The 18,787-nt window shown below is 44.1% G+C and overlaps 1 protein-coding gene across 1 annotated transcript in view; it reads right to left on the bottom strand.

The window, feature by feature from the left end:
- The window catches only part of kmt2a (lysine (K)-specific methyltransferase 2A), a 36,896-nt gene that overhangs the window by 3,791 nt on the left and 14,318 nt on the right, over positions 1-18,787 (bottom strand). Inside the window, exons 4-29 of the mRNA XM_047335424.1 lie at positions 18,217-18,394; positions 17,175-17,403; positions 16,245-17,034; positions 15,873-16,109; positions 15,567-15,713; positions 14,397-14,495; positions 13,965-14,085; positions 13,671-13,784; positions 13,234-13,418; positions 12,460-12,636; positions 12,109-12,219; positions 11,577-11,650; positions 9,320-9,534; positions 9,116-9,210; positions 8,897-9,034; positions 8,641-8,799; positions 8,344-8,455; positions 8,171-8,249; positions 7,843-8,003; positions 7,534-7,680; positions 4,728-7,377; positions 2,012-4,630; positions 1,495-1,566; positions 1,185-1,411; positions 806-880; positions 544-718 (exon numbers count right to left, since the gene is read on the bottom strand). Coding sequence (XP_047191380.1) covers positions 544-718; positions 806-880; positions 1,185-1,411; positions 1,495-1,566; positions 2,012-4,630; positions 4,728-7,377; positions 7,534-7,680; positions 7,843-8,003; positions 8,171-8,249; positions 8,344-8,455; positions 8,641-8,799; positions 8,897-9,034; positions 9,116-9,210; positions 9,320-9,534; positions 11,577-11,650; positions 12,109-12,219; positions 12,460-12,636; positions 13,234-13,418; positions 13,671-13,784; positions 13,965-14,085; positions 14,397-14,495; positions 15,567-15,713; positions 15,873-16,109; positions 16,245-17,034; positions 17,175-17,403; positions 18,217-18,394 — 9,386 coding nt within the window. The remainder of the gene's footprint in view (positions 1-543; positions 719-805; positions 881-1,184; positions 1,412-1,494; positions 1,567-2,011; positions 4,631-4,727; positions 7,378-7,533; positions 7,681-7,842; positions 8,004-8,170; positions 8,250-8,343; positions 8,456-8,640; positions 8,800-8,896; positions 9,035-9,115; positions 9,211-9,319; positions 9,535-11,576; positions 11,651-12,108; positions 12,220-12,459; positions 12,637-13,233; positions 13,419-13,670; positions 13,785-13,964; positions 14,086-14,396; positions 14,496-15,566; positions 15,714-15,872; positions 16,110-16,244; positions 17,035-17,174; positions 17,404-18,216; positions 18,395-18,787) is intronic.

An 18,787-nucleotide genomic window follows, 5' to 3' on the forward strand; every position in this document is an offset into this window, starting at 1 on the left:
GTTATCCGTACACAAGTCATTTAGGCATTTCCTGTGATGTTTATTAAAAGTGTGCAGCAGATACAAGTATGAACAATAAACAGTACAATGTGGTGATAGAATGGTTAGAAAAAGTCCAGAGTTGTCTTTTAATTCACTCCTCAAAACCTATTTCACAGTTTTTTATTTATATATTTATTAATTAAATTTTTTCCCCACTTATGTTTTACATGCTTTAATCTTACACTTTGTATTATTTAGGTCTTATCTTCCATGTTATTTTAACAACACTTTTGTTGTTTTTATCTTAACTCTATGTTCCATTTACCCCTTTTTGTTATTTTTATATCAACTTTGTGCCATTTGATTTTATTCTGTAAAGCTCTTTGAAAATTATTATTATTACTACTACTACTATTACTATTATTATAATTAATATGATGACTAGAGTAACAATATAGCAAAAGCTTTCACGACCAAAATACAGACACACACATATTTATTGAAACAACATGCTCTGCTGTCCTACAGATGTGCGTATTTGTGTGTAGGTCTCCTCCTGACCTGTGGTTGATCTCTGCGCGAGCCGAGCCGTTGGGGTTGATGGGAGGTTCATCAGTTTCCTCTGGTTTGTGGAAGCGGAAACAGTAGCTCCGACAGTGTCTGGAGCCGTACAGCTGCTCCAGCAGGAAGACCACTGCCTCGTGGACAACTCCCAGCATCCTTAGTCCGTTCACACCTGGGATAAGCAGACACAGACCTCCAGCAATGAGTCTTCCATTCAAACACATCAATTATTATATTGATGTAGTCAGTAATGCCTCACCTTCAAAAGAAAGCTCTTTGAGTCGTGCATTGCTGCGAGCTTCCTGCACCTTATCAGTCAGGGATTTCCAAGCCTCTGTAGCAGGACAGGCAGGTAGAAGATGGCAGTGCATAGTTCAGTTCACTTGGTTATAAAATTATATGTACTATTCTCATCATCTCGCAAAAATAATCAAAATTCGTAAAAAAAAAAGTGCATGTATGTACAATTAGTATGTAAACTTTGTTTTAATAACATTGAATATTTACTCTGTAAATACACATTTAATGCTGACAGGAAATTTAATCCACTTTATTAAATATTATAATATAAATTATAATATAAATATAAAGTATTTACAGTATTTAGTGTTAAAATTAGGTTTTCTTCTTTCTTTCACCTTCAATACTCTCACAGCGGATGTGGAAGCCATCCTCACTGCAGATTTCAAAGATGATGCCCTTCTTGGGTTTGCTGTCCAACCCAGTGTCCCTGTTGTTGCCGTCCTGGTCGGGTGGTGAAGCCACAGAAAGAGACCCTGCTCCTCCGACAGCAGAAGGTTTGTCTTTTCCCAACACTTTCCCCAGTAAAACAGGAGCCTCAGCTGTCTTCTTTTTACCAAGCGCACTGGAAAAAATATGAGGAAAGCATTAGAACTCTATTATATGATGAGTTTGAAAACTGGTGACTTAAAAAAAGAGACTCTATACCCCTTGTTGGTTGCCTTATCTACGGGCTTGCCGGTGTCCATGGGTTCAGGGGAGATAAGCTCTTTCAAACTGCTTTCAATAAAGAAAGAAAGGGTTCAAAATGGGAATATGTTTTACTTCAAGAACATTTTGACTATCAAAATAGCTAATTCTTTCTCTTATCTATGCCTGAATCTTACCTTATTCTAGTGTAGAGCAATTCATTTCATAATTTGTATTAAAAATAATTAGTGCCTGACTAATAGAAATTAAACTGTAACAATGCCATTGTTAAATTTAGAGAGAACTATACAGTATCTCATCATGGTGTATATGCAGTGGAACACTATGATGACAAAAACAAAAAATACAAACTTAACTTTGTTGGACATTTTTTTAAAATGTTCTAAATGTTACATTCATATCATAGAATAACCTTGACACAAAAAAGATACTGTATTGCCATTTTCTTCTTGAAGTTAACACCATAAACAATACTGGCACATCTCAAACAGCCAATGTTATACGACTGTCTCACCTCGGGTTTGATGGGAGTCGTCCTGCTGGGTTGCTGTGATGCTCCTCTGCCCGCGAGGCCTTGAGCTTCTTCCCGCCGGTGATGTCTGAACTCTGCCGGCTCCTCTTGGCTTTCTGTTTTCCCTTTTCTGTTCCTGAACTGGTGACTGCTGCAGACACCACTGTGGTTGAGTTAGCCGGCCTTTGTTGTGATGCTTTGGAAATAGCAATGGTTCTGCTGCTCTGGGAGCGCGCAGAGGTTTGGGTTTGCGTGAACACGCTAACAACACGCCCCTTGGCAGGGCTTAGAGGGGTGGCTGCGCTGGGGCCTAAAGTAACAGTGGTGTTTGGACAGGAGTCTACAGTGTGTGCTCTGTTAACAGTCTCTCCTTGCTGGCTGACAGCCACGCTGATGGTCTGTTGGGATGGCAGGACGCAGATGCTACTGGCTATAGATGTCTGCACGGAGGAGCTAAGCTGTGACATCAGAGGAGCTCCTCCTGCTGATTGAAGGACCATTGGCTGATCTGACAGGCCCAGGCCATGTGGACTTGCCTTAAACAGGAGGTTGCTAATTTGCCCTGTGATCTCAGTAGAGCCAAGTACAGGGGTGGAGAGGGAGACTGATCCTGGTGCAAGAAGACCAGTCGCACCACTAGAGGGCACCGACACAACATTCAACACTGACTGACTGGGGTTGAGACTAGAGACTGTGCAAGGCAGGAGATGGGTAGAAGAATCGTGACCCAGGATCCCGGGCTGAGCAGTACCAGGAATCCTTTGCTGAAGGAGAGTAGTGGGATCCAAGTACATAACCCGGCCTGATTTTGGTCTCTTGATAATATTGGGGACCTTGCGCTGAGAAGCGGAGAGGGTGCTCAATTCGACCAGGCCACTAGTCTGGCCCGATATGCTTGCAGTAATCTGAGGGGAAGACAGGTTGATGAGGGTCATGTTAGGAGGTCCCACTTCAGACGGTGCCAGAGTAGGCTGGCTACGGGAGCGGGCCAACTTTTTGCTTTTTCGTGGCTGAAGACGAGAGATAGGCCTCTTTCTGCCATGGGCAGAGGCTAGCACAGTCTGGGAAGAAGTTAAGGAAGAGGGACTGGACACGATAGCCACATTGGGACCCAACTCGTGTGGTCGACTAGCCTCGGAGACCAGAATCTGGGTTTGGTCGTGGGTCTGAGAGGGCAACCCAATGAGAAGCCCTGAGGTGGTGCTAGGGATTCCTGTCTGGAAGCCTGTCTGTGTGGCTCCTGTGAAGGTGTGAATGTGAGAGGGGTGAGCCATGGTGCCCAGGACTTTGCCACCAGCAGGAAATATTGGCTGGGCTGAGGATAACCCAGTATTCAACCCTGTGGTAAGTGTCATAGAGCTCAGCACTGCAGAAGAGCTGGTATCCATCACTCCTGTTGCACTAATCTTTTGGGTGACACCATTGGGGACAGTCTGAAGGACATAGAGTGGCTGGAACTGCTGATTGACAACAATGAGCTTGTCAGGGCCTGGTTTGATAACTGCCGCGCTGGAAACCTGAGTCTGGGAAGGTCCTGGTCCGGGGACCGGACTAGGGCTGCCTGCAGCTGCAGCTGATGCTGGGAGGTACTTCTGACCCTGAAGAGGCATAGAAGGAGAACTTGGTATAACAGGAGTACCAGAACTCATTGGAACTTCCTGGTTACTCGGAGGGTCAACCACCTGGCCAATAGCAGGGCTCGGAATGAACTGCTCGGGGGTCACGTGTCCTTCAGTGACCTGTGTATCCCTGTTCCCCAAAGTTGGAGCCTCGTGCTGATCCTCTGATGGTGACACACCGGGCCCTGCTCTCTTCTTGGCCCCACTTTTTTCTCCACTGATGGTCTCTGGGTCAGAGGTCAAGCCGAGCATGGTGCGGTCTGAGGTATCCGAGATGAGACCTCCAGCAGTGTGGTTCTGACTGGAGCTGACAGTCGGGCTGCGTGTGGTCAGGACAGAGAGGTCAGAAGGCAGCTCAAGAGGAAGATATGGTTCCTCTACAGATATGGAGCTGTTCACACTACTCTCCACTACACCTCCGCTCTCAGCACTGGGCAGTGGCTGGGAAAAGTCATCAAACAGAATATCTTTTCGCCGGTTTACATCCACTCCAACATAACCCTCATCCAGCAGCAGCTCTGAGGAGGACGGCTCAGACTGCTGACCCAGAGCCTGCATCGACATAGAAGGTGTGTTCAAAACAAACTCCATGATGTCTGAAGGCAAAATGTTCCCACAGTCATCACTGTTGTTGTTGTCAGAGTCTGATTTAAGCAGGTCTGTGCTGAGGGAGAGTTGGGCTTCAAGAGGATCCTGACCCTGACTCTGCGGCTGCGACTTGACCCCGACTCCAAGAGCAAGACAATTTTCTTTCTGGTTTTTTCTTCCTTCTCGGGTGTTGCTACTAACTGCTCCTCCACCGCTGTCAGCCTCCTTGCTCGAGTCATGAGAGTCAGGTTTCTCAGTATGCCTTTCTCTGCCCCTTCTCTTAGGAGTGCTCTTATGTGTGGTGGAAGAGGACGTGGCCGTAGTAGTTGTGGTGCTGGTGGTGCAGATGCTGGTATCGCTCTCAGAGCCATCGTCAATGCCATCGAGCTGCCCAATACGCTGCTTGCCTAATGCCCTGTTAAAAACAGCAAAGACAATATATCAGATTGTTATTAAAGATCACAGAACATAATCTTTAAGATTTTTCCAAGTTAACAATTGTATGCACTTACAAAGCACTCAGCATGTCTTCTTCAGCTTTTCCTTGAGCCCTCTGCTGCTGCTCCTCATCTTTTAGAAAGCGCTGAAGCTGGGAGCCCCTTCCGAGACACTGGTCTATCCCTTCTATAGACGGTAGGCCCTCACCAGGGTTAATGACTGTTCGGGTGAAGTTGTAGTAGTAAGGGTCTTTACCCCTCTGTTTCCCTGCGCTGTCTTCATCCTCTCCGCTGTCCCCTGACGAAGAGGTGGTGCTCATATCATCTGCGCCATCCACCTGCCCCTCAGCCGACTTCCTGCGACCCCCGCTCCTCCTCTTTACCACAGCCCCTGTTCCATCACCGCTGCCGTAGAAGGCTAGGTCTTCTTCGCCGTATGAACGAACCCCATAGAAAGGGGTGAGGCCAAAAAACATGTTGGATCGTGCGCGGGCACTGCGTCGGGGGTAACGCCGCTTGGCAGACCCTGACCCGTCGCTGTCGTCCTCGTGATGTTTATCATCCATACCCCTGTCATGGTCGTCATCTGGGCCATCACCCTCATCCTCAGGGCCTCCAGCGAGGAGGCTGTGGTGGTCTCGGAGGTCACTGCGCGAGTGCTCCTTGCGCAGATCGTCGTCCTCTGTCTGAGTCTGGGTGTCAGATTCAGAGCTGTCACTGCTGCTGGCAGAGGGGGAAGAGAAGACAGCAGAGCCTGCAGAACGACGGGTCCCCTGGCCGGCAGGAGAAACAGTGGAGGAAGTAGTGGTCGTGGAACAGGAGGATGAAGAAATAACACTAAATGTGCTGGTCCCATTAGGGTCAGTCTTGATATCACTCTTTAGTGGAGTAACAGTGGGGGGTTTCACTGATCGCTTCTTCTCTCTAGGGGACGACAGCTGGTTAGTTGTTGGTTTGGAGTGAGACTGGGAAGATGTATTCACCCCTTTCTCTGCAGCTAAACCAGCCTGTTGCAGCTGCTGTAAGTCCAGAGTGGAGCTATTCTTCTTCTCAGGACAGGGGTGATTTTCTCTGGGCTTTGAGGATGATCGGTCTCCTCCCTGGTTCTCATGCTTATCCCCATGTGCCTTCCCATGGACTTTGGTGCTGTTTCCCAGCACTGGGGCTTTGCTGTTGTGGGAACTGGGGTTTGAAACGTGTGTGTTGGGGCTGGCAGTGGCTTTATTATTATTGTTGATAAGGGGAATTTTGTTGCTGTTTATACTGTTTTGGAGAGTCTTGTCTTTTTCACGGTCTTTGGACGCCTCTCTGCCGCCTGCCGTCTTAACTTTTTGGTGTTTGTCTTTGGCAGCTGAGGCTGCAGCTGGGGAGGCCAGGTGCACAGAGCCCCGCTTGACAACGTCATCTTCTGCTGATGTCCTTGACGGCCACAGAGGCTTCATAACTACTGCTGAGGCTGAACTCGAAGATAAATCATTTGATTTCCGTGCACTCGACTTCGGGAATGAAGGCTGTGCAGAGCCAGATTTCCCAACAACAGAGTCCTTATGGTGTGAAGCTGGCATTACATTTCCAGTGCCACTACTACTCTCCTTCCCTGAGCTGGGCTTGTCCTTAGACTGGATAATGTTAGAGTTCGAGGTTGACCTGTGACGAGGTAACAGACTTAGGCTCGCAGAAACATCCTGGTCTTTGCCTCCATGTTTCCCTTGCTTGTCTGTCTGCTTGGTGCTGCCAGCTCTCTGCTGACATGTGAGAACAGCAGTACCCAGAGGAGGGGAGGACTGGCCTGAACCTGCAGGTGCCAGTCTGGGGCTCTTACTCTCGCCTCCAGCCTGTTTGGACTGAGTGCCAGGGTTACTGTCTTTCCCTGAGCCAGAGTCTTTGTTTCTCTCCGTGCTTCTGTAACTGGAATCTCTGGAGGGAGGTCTACCCTTGTCAGAGTCTCTGCTAGATGGTCTGTCTTTAACTTGACCTGAGTCTTTTCCTTTTTCTCTGCTATATTGTCTATGCTTCTCAGAGTCCCGAAATCCTGTATCTCTACCGAGTGACTTAACTTTTTCCACATCCTTATAACTGGGATCTCGAGAGGATGATTTGCTCTGATCTGTTTCTCTATTGCTTGATTCTCTGCTTGCCTGTCTCCCCTTCTCAAAGTCTCTGTTAACTTGTCTCCCCTTTTCTGAATCTCTTAAGGGATCTCGATTGAAAAGTCTTCCCCTCTCAGATTCTTTAAGACCTGAGTCTTTACTCAATCGTCTTCTCTTTTCTGACTCTTTGGCTGTTTGTTCACCCTTGTCGGAGTCTTTTTGCCCAAGCTCTCTGGATGATCTGTTCTTCTCAGAATCTTTAGATGCATGGTCTCGACATGACACTCTCCCCTTGTCAGGATCTTTCAACCCTTGGTCTCTGGATGGTTGCTGTCTGTTTCTGTCTGTGGAGAACAGTCTTCCTCTTTCATCATCTCTCTGGACGGGATACTTTGCTGAGTCCTTGTTGAGGTGTTTGGACATTTCTGGGTCTCTGGCAGGAGAGGGAATGAGGGGAGGGGGCGAAGTAAGGGGTCGAGACAAAATCTGAGTTGGGGAGGTCGCCCCTCTCTGTCTGTTTTGCTGGAGGGGAGGAGGAGAGCTGTGACGACGTGAGTCAATATTCCGCATGCCAGGGTTCACCAGGGAGTCTCCCACTGTCACAATCTCATGGCTTTGAGGCTGAGAGGTACCTCCTATAAAATAAAAGAAGTCGACAATTCCATTCAATGTTTAAATAGGATTTACTTTGAAATGCATTTATACAAAAGGAATATAAAAAACAATATTTGATTCTATGACCGAACTCTTTCAAAATGTTTCTAAATTAAAGAACAAATCTCTATTTATACCTGGGGAGGGCATGGGCCTGGGGCCTAATGAACGCTGACATGGGGGGTAGCTGGGATGTCGGTTCCTGGTGTAAACCCTGAGCTTGGGGGTGTTCGTGGGGGAAAGGGTGTCAGAACGCCTTGGGGATTCAAATGGATCAGGAAAGTCTAAATATGGGGGGGTTGTGTGTGTGTGTGGGGGTGGGGTGGGGGGGTGGGGTGGGGTGTAAATAATAATAATAATGATTGAGAGAGAACACAGTTAAGTTCAACATATTATAGTCAAAAATATGGTACACAGTGAAACCTGAACTGTAGACTGTATATTACCTGCTATGGGAGGTGGGCTGTGTGCTATGGTGCGATTCTCCTCGAAAGCGATCATGCTCTTCAGGTCAGTTTCTACCACCGGAGGGTGACAAACGAGGATCCTACAGGTATACACACAGCGCTTTCGAGCATCTAAAGTGCTCCAGTACACTCTTGAACACCTGGAGAGATGAAAAATGATTTGGCTTGACTTAATTGACTAGGCAATTTCTATTTATTCCAGCAGTTAGATGTACTTAAATTGTAAGAGAAAATTGTAATGGTAGCACTTAAAATAGAAATAGAAGACATTCAGATAAATGAAAAGGGGGGGAAAAAAACAACTTACTGGTATCCTACAGGGAAGAGTTTGCGTTTGCAGTCTGAGAGTTCTGTCAGTATTCCCAAACAATCAATGGTCATGGAGCCTGCAGTGATGAAATTTAAATCAACATTAAGGAGACACCCTAAAATTACCAGATAAACAAATCATTGACCAACATTTACCGTCAGTCAACCTACCTATCATCATGTGGACATTTTCCGGCTCAAGTCCTGCAAGCCACTTCCTCCTGAGACGAATTCCCTCCAGGTCCACCAGGATCCTGCGGGTGACCTCAAACCCAGACACCACCTAAGAAAAAATACACAAACATAGAAAAGGTGAAGAGAAAATTGAGAATATCTAGTAGTCACTGTTCCAAGCCTGACATGGTTCATCTGCAGAGTTCCAAAGTTCCAATACTTTTTAAAGGTGGCTGCCATCTAAATTTATAAATTAGCTTTTTAATAAAATAGTAAATTATGATATTTCCTTACTTCTCCCTTGATGAGGTCTCTGTGTTTTGGACAATAGACTTTCTTGTCCTCCAGGAAGACACAGTGGCACTGGCGGGCGCACATGAAGTGGTAGTTACTGGTGCAAGAGGTGAGGCAGCAGCCAACTGTGGCCCCTGGCTTTTGACACCTCTCACAGTGCTGAATAGAAAGCATGAAAATGTTGTCAAACTCAGTCCAATAAATATGCAAAAAAAATAGAGCTGGAACTTGTGATAGACAAAGCGTCAAGTCTTACCAGCTGTTTCCCCCTGAGAACAGCCATATGAACATTTTTCAGTGCCCCGTCATCATCCTCAAATACCTCAGCGGACCATAGGGCACAGTTCACATGGGTCCACTCGTTCTGGCCGATGTACAACAGCCTGCCACCCTCCTAAAACATACAGAAATTTTCAAGTAACATAGATTCAGCCTTATGTGTGCTAAAGTTTGTTCAAGCGGATTTCTGACTCACATTAGTTTTCTCGTCTCCATACTTCAGACACAAAACACACTGCCTGTTATCACTAACGCCTGGCGGAGGAGGGAGCTCTGGGCTGTCTTCACGGTCTGAAGAGAAGACATCAAGTTTGAATTCATAAAAAAATACAGACAATGATGAGATGTGAGATACAGTGTGTATGCAAGTATTTGTGCACAAATATGGTTTTAATCTTACCAGGTAGGAGTGGGGGTGGCGGGGGTAGAGAGGGAGGGAGTGAAGGAGGAGAGGCTGGAGAATCGGGTTCACCGGGGGTCTTGGGCCGGGGAGCTGGAATGATCTTTTTCATGAGGTGGGGGTGTTCAGCGCGGGAAAGCTCCTGTCTCTCCTGCCACTGGGCATAGTTGTGATCCAGGGATGGAGGCAGCACAGCATTTGGAAGGAGCCCACTGCTGAGGAGCAAAGGCGCGCAGAGACATATTATTAGGACCAACACCGATAGGGTCAAATGTAGAGTTGGGATTGTTTTAATGCCAAAGCCCGAAACAACAGAACTACCAAAAGCGTTCAAAATTACCACACAGGTCATTATGTGGATTTACAAATTTTGTGAAGCCTAAGGACATGAAGAAGAATCTTGTCTTTTTGCACTAATGTTACAGAAGTTAAGAATATAGTTTTAGATAAAGGTTCAAGAGCCTTCCTAATTTTCTAAAGTTCCTCAAATGCAGTGGAGGGCTCGGCGAGTCGAGTCTTGATACATTCCACCTTTGTGTAATTCTTAGTAAAATATAATTTGACCAATGTCTCAATCAATATATAATAAGATGCTGCCTTTATGCAGGATAATGCTTTCTAAAATACCATTAATGCACAAACTCTCAAATACCATGACATGCATGAAAAAAATAATGCATACGATATATTGGAAAGCAGTTAAAGGGTGTTTTCCGTTTTTTCCAAGATATAAAAATTCCTCTGAATAGAAAAAGAGCAGTGACACCAGTCATAAATATTAACATCAAAAGGAGCTTTAGTCTGATGGGAAGTCTCGTACTATATGAACCAGCAGAGGCATCTAAACAGGCAATGACGGCCACAGGATCCACTGAATGGATCACTTGTTTGCAACAGAGCAAACTGACAAGTAAACCACAATTAGACCACAAGTATGTATCCAAGCGCCTTCAAGTGAAATGTGACACTCTTACGGTTTTTCCTCCCACGATGCCTCGAGGCGAGGCAGAACAAATGGTCAGGGAAAGCTGATAGCTACATCTAAGTGAGCAAGTTAGTGAATTAGTGAGTGAGGGAGTGTAAAACCGTACAGTTCATTTAAAAGGGAGGTAATGCTGCCATAAACAAGTGGCTATGAGAGTTGACCGATTTTTTCTAAAATGTCAATTGAATTCTCCTAAGTTATCTCTGTGAACAGCATCAATTATTCAATATGACCATTTCATTATTAATCACTGATGTAAAGGCATGTGCACCAATATATTATATTATATATATAACTGCAGCTGTGGGGAGTTGAGTTCATTGATATAATTTTTTTTTAGTCAGCAGACAAAAATATAGTTGCAGACTTTTTTTTCGTAAGGGCGCCCAATCATTTAATACCCGTTCATATTCACTACTACGATGTCCACACGTTCACATTCGCTACTACGATGTCCAAAAGTTTCCCTAAAGCAGAGAACCTGTGTAATCGGTTTCTTTACTAAAGTTTTAAATCTTGACTGGGAACTTTAATCATTGTCTTAAGCTGTTTAAGGAGTCTCTTTTGGATTTCATTATTATGGCCGGGAAAGGGTTTCAGTTGTGAGTCACAAAACTGAACAGCATACAACTTTGCACCTCCCTTAACCACTCTAGAAGATAATGTGACGATCATATGAAATCTTATTTTAATTCGCTGCTTTCTGGTTCTCTCCTTTACACAGATGATGATACAGCTTCTCTTAGAGACACCACATCTTACTCCTCATTTCTATAATTACAGACCTACAGATCTTGAAAATGGCAGTTCTTGCTGGAATAACATTACAAAAGTTTCCAAAACTAAATTTCTTCTGTGTAATTACAAACACAATTCACAGTTCAAGTTTAGAAAATAACTGCACATCACACACTTCACAACACTGAGAGCACTGCCTGCTATTTGACATTGTTTAAATATTGACTTTCAGACTTTTCATATTAGTTGGAGCTTTCATTTGACCTTCTAGTCCAGTACTGTTACCCAATTTTACAGCTTTCAAACTTTTCAATTTACAACAAAATTGTTAAGCAAACTGCTACATAAATTGACATAATTTAAAATAAAATAATTACATCACAACTCTGTAAAAGTAATCTAGAAACTGCTGGTAAAATAAATGATGGCTTACATAACTCTAATGAGTTACTCAGAAAAGTTGGATTCTGTCCACTGAACACTTGTATAATCAGTACAACCTATTGCATTGACTATGATGTGATAGACACTCACTTGGCAGAGACTTTTTGCCTTTCCCAGAATCTGGACTCTTTCACTTTGAACCACGGGAAGATTCGGTCCATTTGCTGAAACAGAAGAAGAAAATTGTGGGGATTTTTGCCCATCAGTCTGCTTAAGCACTTACACTTGACTTATATTTGGGTCAAGATAGTGGTTAGTCATTTTGTAGCTCAACAAAAGGGCCCTAGCTGGATGTTTCAATACCTTGACCAAGATACTTAATCTACTTCTGTTGCAGGGGCACCAAATTTAGAAGGTTACGTTTTTTGTTTTGTTTGTTTAATGATCAAACATATGAGATGTATTTGTGAGTGTGTATGTAAATCTGTGTGAAAAATAAAATGGAATCATATACCTTGATTAAAACAAATAAACTGCTTGATAAGACCTAAAAATGTGCAGTTTCCCTAGATCTACATAGAATTTGTGAGAACCTATGAGCTGCACTGCAAAGTTGTGTTTTCATTGTTGCTGAGGGAACCGATATAATCTTTATGATCCAGAGTTGATTTGAGGATCTTACCCGGATAAAGAATGACTTGACCATGCTGTTGGCTTTCCTGCTCTCAGGCTGGCCACCGTCACTGTTGATGGCCATCTGAATGATTCTCACAATGTCGTCACTGAACTCCAGCTGGGAGAGAATGGTGAACAGAGTAATTGTTACGACACCGAAGTGGCAATGAAGACTGGAAAAGTAATTACCATAGCTATCAATCTTCCTGGAAAAGATTCAACATACCAGGAAATACAATATTCAAATCTACAAGAGAAAATGCTTCAAAGCTATGACTGTAATAAATACAAATTGCTCTGCAAACCGAATAAAACCTGACTATTGCAGACAACATGACGGAACAGTTAACACACTTACCAATGAATTGTAGCGGCATTGATCCATCTTTTTCTCAACAGACTCCAGGTCTGGAGGGGAGTCACTGGGATGTGTGGAACTGACTTCTGTCAGGACTGGTGGATCTGGGCCCTCTGGGGAACGACGGGATGGAAGACTCTCCTCTGTCTCGGGGTTCAGCTCGGGAGGCTTCACCGCCTGCCCCAAAGCCAAAGAGTTACACTGAGTCATATCACCATTCTGCTCAATAAACTACAGTTGTAATTTAATTTATGTGGGCATCCATCAATCATCAAGGTACGCCAAAACCAAAGGACTTTCAAACTTAAAAATACAAATAAAACTCATCATGGTTCAGGAAAATTATTTCACTTAGAGGGGCAGTAAGCGATTCTAAAGCAATACACGTTTTGTAAAAACCTGCGAATATTTCCTTACGGTCGCTTTTGGTTCTGTGAGCCCTGGCTCTGTAAATCGAAAATAAAACAAATGGCTCGGGTCGCACCACACAACACTGCGAGTGCAGTTTGTAAACATCACGCGTCAAAACATTAAGAGACCTTAACCCGAGTGGGTGGCACAGCAACTCAAGGCTTTTGGCCTAGTGGTGCGTCGGCCTCCCAATCCTGAGGTCGCGGGTTCGCGGCCCGGCCAGAGCGGTAAAATCACAACAACAACACAGACAGAAATGAGCTTTCTCCAAAATCGCTTACTGCCCCTTTAATACTGAAAAAGCAACACAGACATTAGTTCTGAAATCACAGATGAGCAGGCAACACAGTGTGTGTATCTGACCTGTCTGTAACGCAGAAGGTGTGTAGATGTACGCGAGTTGAGCAGTGCAGTAAGGACATGGCGAATGCAGCCCTGAAGCTCCCTCTCCAGCGCGGTCCTCCACTCGGCTGGATGGCGTTCAGTACATTTGGTACAAGTGTAGGCAACACTCTCTGGCAGCTTTGACAATAGCTCATACATTTCATCTGGGGGACAGCGGAAGATGACAGGTCATTATTGTGCCCATTATTAAGTTTGTCGTCTTTCAGCATTTCATCAACATGGCAGCGCTCCAAGGGCAGCCCGTCAGTCAGCTGCGCTGACACTGACAGCTGACAAGACAAATATAGAAAATTTGCTGAAAAATATATTAAATACAGAGTTCTACTAGTGATGAAAATACAGTAAACTTATGTGTCAATATAATTCTCTACCGGGATTTTGTGGTGCCAACTAACCTGTCAGATTTTCGCACTTAGCATGAACCCAATGGTTGCAATGACCACATTCCATCATCTTGCTGTCGTAGTCATCATCATCGTAGCACTTATCACACAGCGGACAGAAGTTCCCTGAGGGAGGAAATGGAGACAGGTAAAGTCAGATTAAACCACTCTGTAGAATATGGCTTGCATTTAAACGCCCTTTTAAAAAGGCTGTTGCCTTAACAAATACTTTAATGTCAATGTGGTGTATTCATACCCCTCAGTCCTCAACTGTGAACAGCGTTTTACCAGCTGCTTGTCACTCACCTTTAGCGAAGAGTTTGGCACAGTCATGACACATGGAGAAGTCATGTGACCATTGGGCATCCCAGGACTTCCCAGGCTTTGTGGCTCCACAACTCTTACAGCGCACACATTTTGTGCAAACCTAAAAAAAACAAAGAACACAAACGCGAGGTGGTGACTACATGACAAAAACTTGCCAGGCGTTGTTTAGAGACCAGGCATGGTGTGAAAGTGACACTGTAAGGAGTAAAATGTTTTCATAGACACTGTGAGAGGGTCCCAGGAATGTGGGTAGCACACACGTGAGAAGCTGGAAAAATGTGTGAGACATAAGGAGAAGTTAAGAGGAAAATGTGTGAGCATAATGCTTAAGTTTGGTCCTCCAGCGATAGTTACAAAAAGGTGTATGGGTAGACGATGACTAAAGGCAGAGTGGTGTGTGTGTGTGCATACCCAAACTCTCTTCTTCTTGGTGGGTCTGGTAGGATGGTTGGGACCCAGGCACTCCGGGTGATAGCTGTTACGGCACTTATCGCACTCTAGCAGCTGCTGCTACAGTGACAGATATCAAGTGAGTTAAAAGCAACATTACATTGTTCATGCCCAACAACAAGTATGTGACCTGGGTTTGACATGTAATGTAATATTATTCACCTTTACCAAGTTAGGCGCAACATTGTAGTTTTTTTTAACTAAAGTGCAATACAGTTTACTGAGGGGCACATTCATAGTGGGATTCATGGATGGATGAAGATCACGATAAATGGCATTATGATGCAGCGACAGTGTGAGATGTATAGAGACGTGCTTGACATGGTTTGTGAACAGCCACTTTAATGGCAAATACAATCAAAGAGTCAACACAATTAGCCCACGTAAAGGCTGCAGCATCTTTTTCCTATTCCAAACTATGAGCCATTCTGTTTTACATAAATAATAAAAATACTATGTCATGGACAAGTTAAACAACATTTTCATGACACCTCCACTTAATTGCTATCTGGTAATGAAATACTGCTTAATGCTTGGAACAATAAGAGATTTTATGATCATGCAGCACAGATAATCTGGGAGGCCTAAGCAGCAGTTGACATGCCTGAAGTCTCTCCAGCATCACCAGGAGCTGAGATTTCATGCTTTTCAGCCACACTCAGTTGTGAAGTCATGGAAGTTGTTCATAGATAAAAGCCAATCAAAGCAAATAATAAATTGCTTAATGCTCTTTGGGCAGAAATTAGTTTCAAAGAACTGGCCGCAGAAAATCAATTTCCTTCCCATTCACATCTTCTGCCACGGACCATTGACTGAACAATAACCAGCAAGTTCATGCAACTTATCAACATGTACTCACATGGCAAAATAATCCAACAGGCACTTCATTATGTTGTGCAGGCCAAATATGTTTATACATAATTTTAAAATTACAACCATGCAATACAAACATCATGAGTTAAATAATGAAATCATGGCAGGAATCCACGACGCTGATTAAGTGCTGTCTGCTGGCAAGGCTGGCAATCTTCTTTCTAGGGAAGATTCTTCAGCCTTTACACTCTGTCACTTTAAACTAAGCTTCTTTTGTTTACCGCTTTAAAATGAACAGAACTGGACTGAATGGCTTACTTTAGTTTTCTGGTGCTGGCGCCCACAGACCTGGCAGAATCTGCATCGTCGACAGCACCAGTTCTCAAACTGCTCCTGGAGAGGGCGCTCTGATTCCCCCAGGCAAAAGAGATGGAACGGTTCACAGCATACCTGGCAGAAGACAAACTAACGATAACAAGAGAGGGAAACAGAACATAAGAGAGAGGCGGGGGAAGATAGAGACAGTTAGAATATAGGTTTTGCTACGACGCTGACAAAGGAACAAGAAATTTAAAAGCACAAGCATAAGTTTTCATGTCAACCACAAAGTACATTTTTTTTTACCTCAACATTACCACTGCTTGCACATAAGAAGCAGAGCACCCTGGGTGTGACAGGCACGGAGGTGAGAAGGCTGAGGCCACCCGCCTCCCACACCTTCTCCACATCATGGTCCCTCTTGAAATCCACTCTGATACGATGCACTCCGTCGCAGGGCGCTCTGGACTTCGTCTGGCCCCTAGTCGAGGGAGTGCTCAGCCAGTTTAAAGTACTGCTGCTGGGGGGTTTGGTGGTCAGTGGCTTCATGTGATTATCACACAAGAGGAGAGAGACAGAGGAATGGTCACTTTCTGTAATTATATGTGCAGGCATCAACAGGTTTGATGTGAATTTTGTAGAAATAAAAGAAATATAAAAAGCTCAGTCACTGCTTACCTTGTCTTTTGGTCTATGTTTGGGAGATGGAGGAACAGTGCGAGAAGTTGGCTTCTTCAACTGTTTTAAGTCAACTAAATCTGAAATATTTGTAGCTGAGCTCTGCTGTTGCAGCGAGTGCTGCTGGGGCTTCTTCTTGGGCTCGCTCAGTGGAATCTTGGGAGAAGCATCTCTTCTTGGAGGTGCCTGACTGGTAAGATCCCGTTGTTGCTGTTGGGAAGCTTGATGAGATTGTGTAGACTGAGAGGGGGAATTCTGGGGTGAAGATGACGAGGAGGACGAGGATGATGATGAAGAAGAAGAAGAAGAAGAAGAAGAAGTAGAAGAAGAAGGGGAAGAGGAGGATGACGAGGAGAAGGATGTTGGTACAGACTGATGTGGTTTGTGTCCCTTCTTACTGGTTACACTGGTCGTGACCGAGAGCTGTTTGGGGTCTGGTGTCATGGATGGAGACTGAGTCTGGGATGTGGCTGTGCTGGGGGGCTGAGGTGGTTCGACTGTGGCAGGGGAAGATGTTAGGGCTGGAGAGGATTGCTTTGATGATGGTTGCGGTCTTGACTTCTCCTCTCCCAGCTTTAGAGGAGGAGTTTCACTCTTTCTGCGGGGAGGCTCTTCCTTTGGTGGTGCAGGAGGAGGTTTCGGGGAAGGCTCAGAATTTGGTCCTTTAACCGGATTGAGACCCTCTCTCTTCTCAGAGAACTTGTTCTTTTTCTTGTCCTTCTTGCCTTTGCCTTGCTTCTGAAGAAACATCTTTGAGGGCATCCACTGCAAGTTCTGACACTTCCTCATCCTGCAGAAAGGGACACCACGTTCAACATTCAATTTCTTAAATATCCAATTAAAAATGAATTTTACATAAAATGTTATACAATGTTATCTCAAGATTTTTAACAATCTGGCATAACTAATGGCTCATCATTTTAGACTTACTTGCAGCATTGCTTTTTAATGTTTCGTCCTCCAAACTTAGGCTTGTCGAGACAGTTAGTACAGACTCCACAATCCTCTGGAACCTGACAGCCTGAGCATGTGCCACAGCGCCGTGACCGGCGTCCCTTCTTGGGGGGTGCTTCTTGAGCCCCCTTTTGCCGTGTTTCCCGTGGCTTTAAGGGAGGGGATTGAGGCTCTGCCTCTTCAGAACCTGCTACTGATGACTTGTCTGTAAGTAGAGATACATCATATTTGTCATCAATACTGACATGCTGTTGTACAGATGAAGAAAACTGAAAATATTTTGGCCCTCTATTGTTGCCAAGAACATTTAAAGACACACAGAGTGGATTCAGCCAATACTTTAACAAATGTAAAAACAAGACTAGAGTGCTTTTTATAAGAATTACATCTTTTTCCTTAAAAATGCAGCACTTCATTGTCAATACGACAGTCTTTTAGTTGTATGATTGACAGCTCATGATGTTTCTAAATCTACATTTAGTAAGTCAAAACCTGGGCTTTTATGGAATCACTCAGCTGTTAAAACAATAGTCCATGAGTGAAGTTTAGTTTTTCTAATAAATTCCAAAGATCACATAAAAAATGCCAGATACCTAAGAGCTTATCTTAGACACACACGTGCTCTAATCAAATGGCCAGTCAAACATGGGAAAGATAACAGAGATTAAACTGCTTACTCTTAATATGTCACTGATACCAGGTCCTCTAGACCTGACAAACGTTCAAATATAGCTACATGACATAAAACCAGTAAAAATAACAGGAACAGGGGAGCCAAACTCCTCTTGCTTCATCACCACGTCACTGTGGATTTCTCTGCTCTTGTGATTATACTGTCATCACAACATGCTGCAGATCTTTTTAAGGACTTGCACAGATGTTGTGTTAATGATAAACTCGTAAGCGTTTTACATTGAATTTGTAACCACATCACGACTATAACATCAATGTTGAGCAGTGATGTTAACCAAGCCCCACAAGCCACAAAAGAATGAGAATTACACTGAGTGTGCCTCACCATCATTCCCCATGGAAGATAGGATCTTCTCTCTCTCCTCCCAGGGCAAGGCACTAAGTGTGGGCATATCATCAGGGAACACTGCTCGATTACGACCAAGAGCCACAGCTGCACGACGACATACATGCTTGATGCGTGGACCTCGGACGGAGGTCTCTGACGAGTCACTCTCTTGACCCTGCTCACAATCATATCACAACAAACAAGTGAAAAAGATATTTAAAGAGCTTCATAATAATAAGCAAATACACATACAATCATACACCACCATTAATGTACATTTTAATATGTTGCTTATGTCCTTAGGATGTTATATTTCATTTGTTGTTAAGGCTTTACTGAACCAAGCAAAACTGTTATTTAAAAACAAGGTACAATAATAATGAAGATGATGGGGTGAAAGGGGAGGAGGGTTAAACGGAAACAGTTCAAAATGTGCAATGACTGCCTCTAGTCATATCATCTTTAGATAATCTTTAACAGTAAAAGAACAGATGAGCAAATTCTGAGGACAATACTTCCAAAAGCAAAGCCAGTGCTGCCTTCTGCATAATGTATGAAGCAAACAGAT

Source organism: Scophthalmus maximus, chromosome 11, assembly GCF_022379125.1.
Source record: "Scophthalmus maximus strain ysfricsl-2021 chromosome 11, ASM2237912v1, whole genome shotgun sequence".
Taxonomy (NCBI): domain Eukaryota; kingdom Metazoa; phylum Chordata; class Actinopteri; order Pleuronectiformes; family Scophthalmidae; genus Scophthalmus; species Scophthalmus maximus.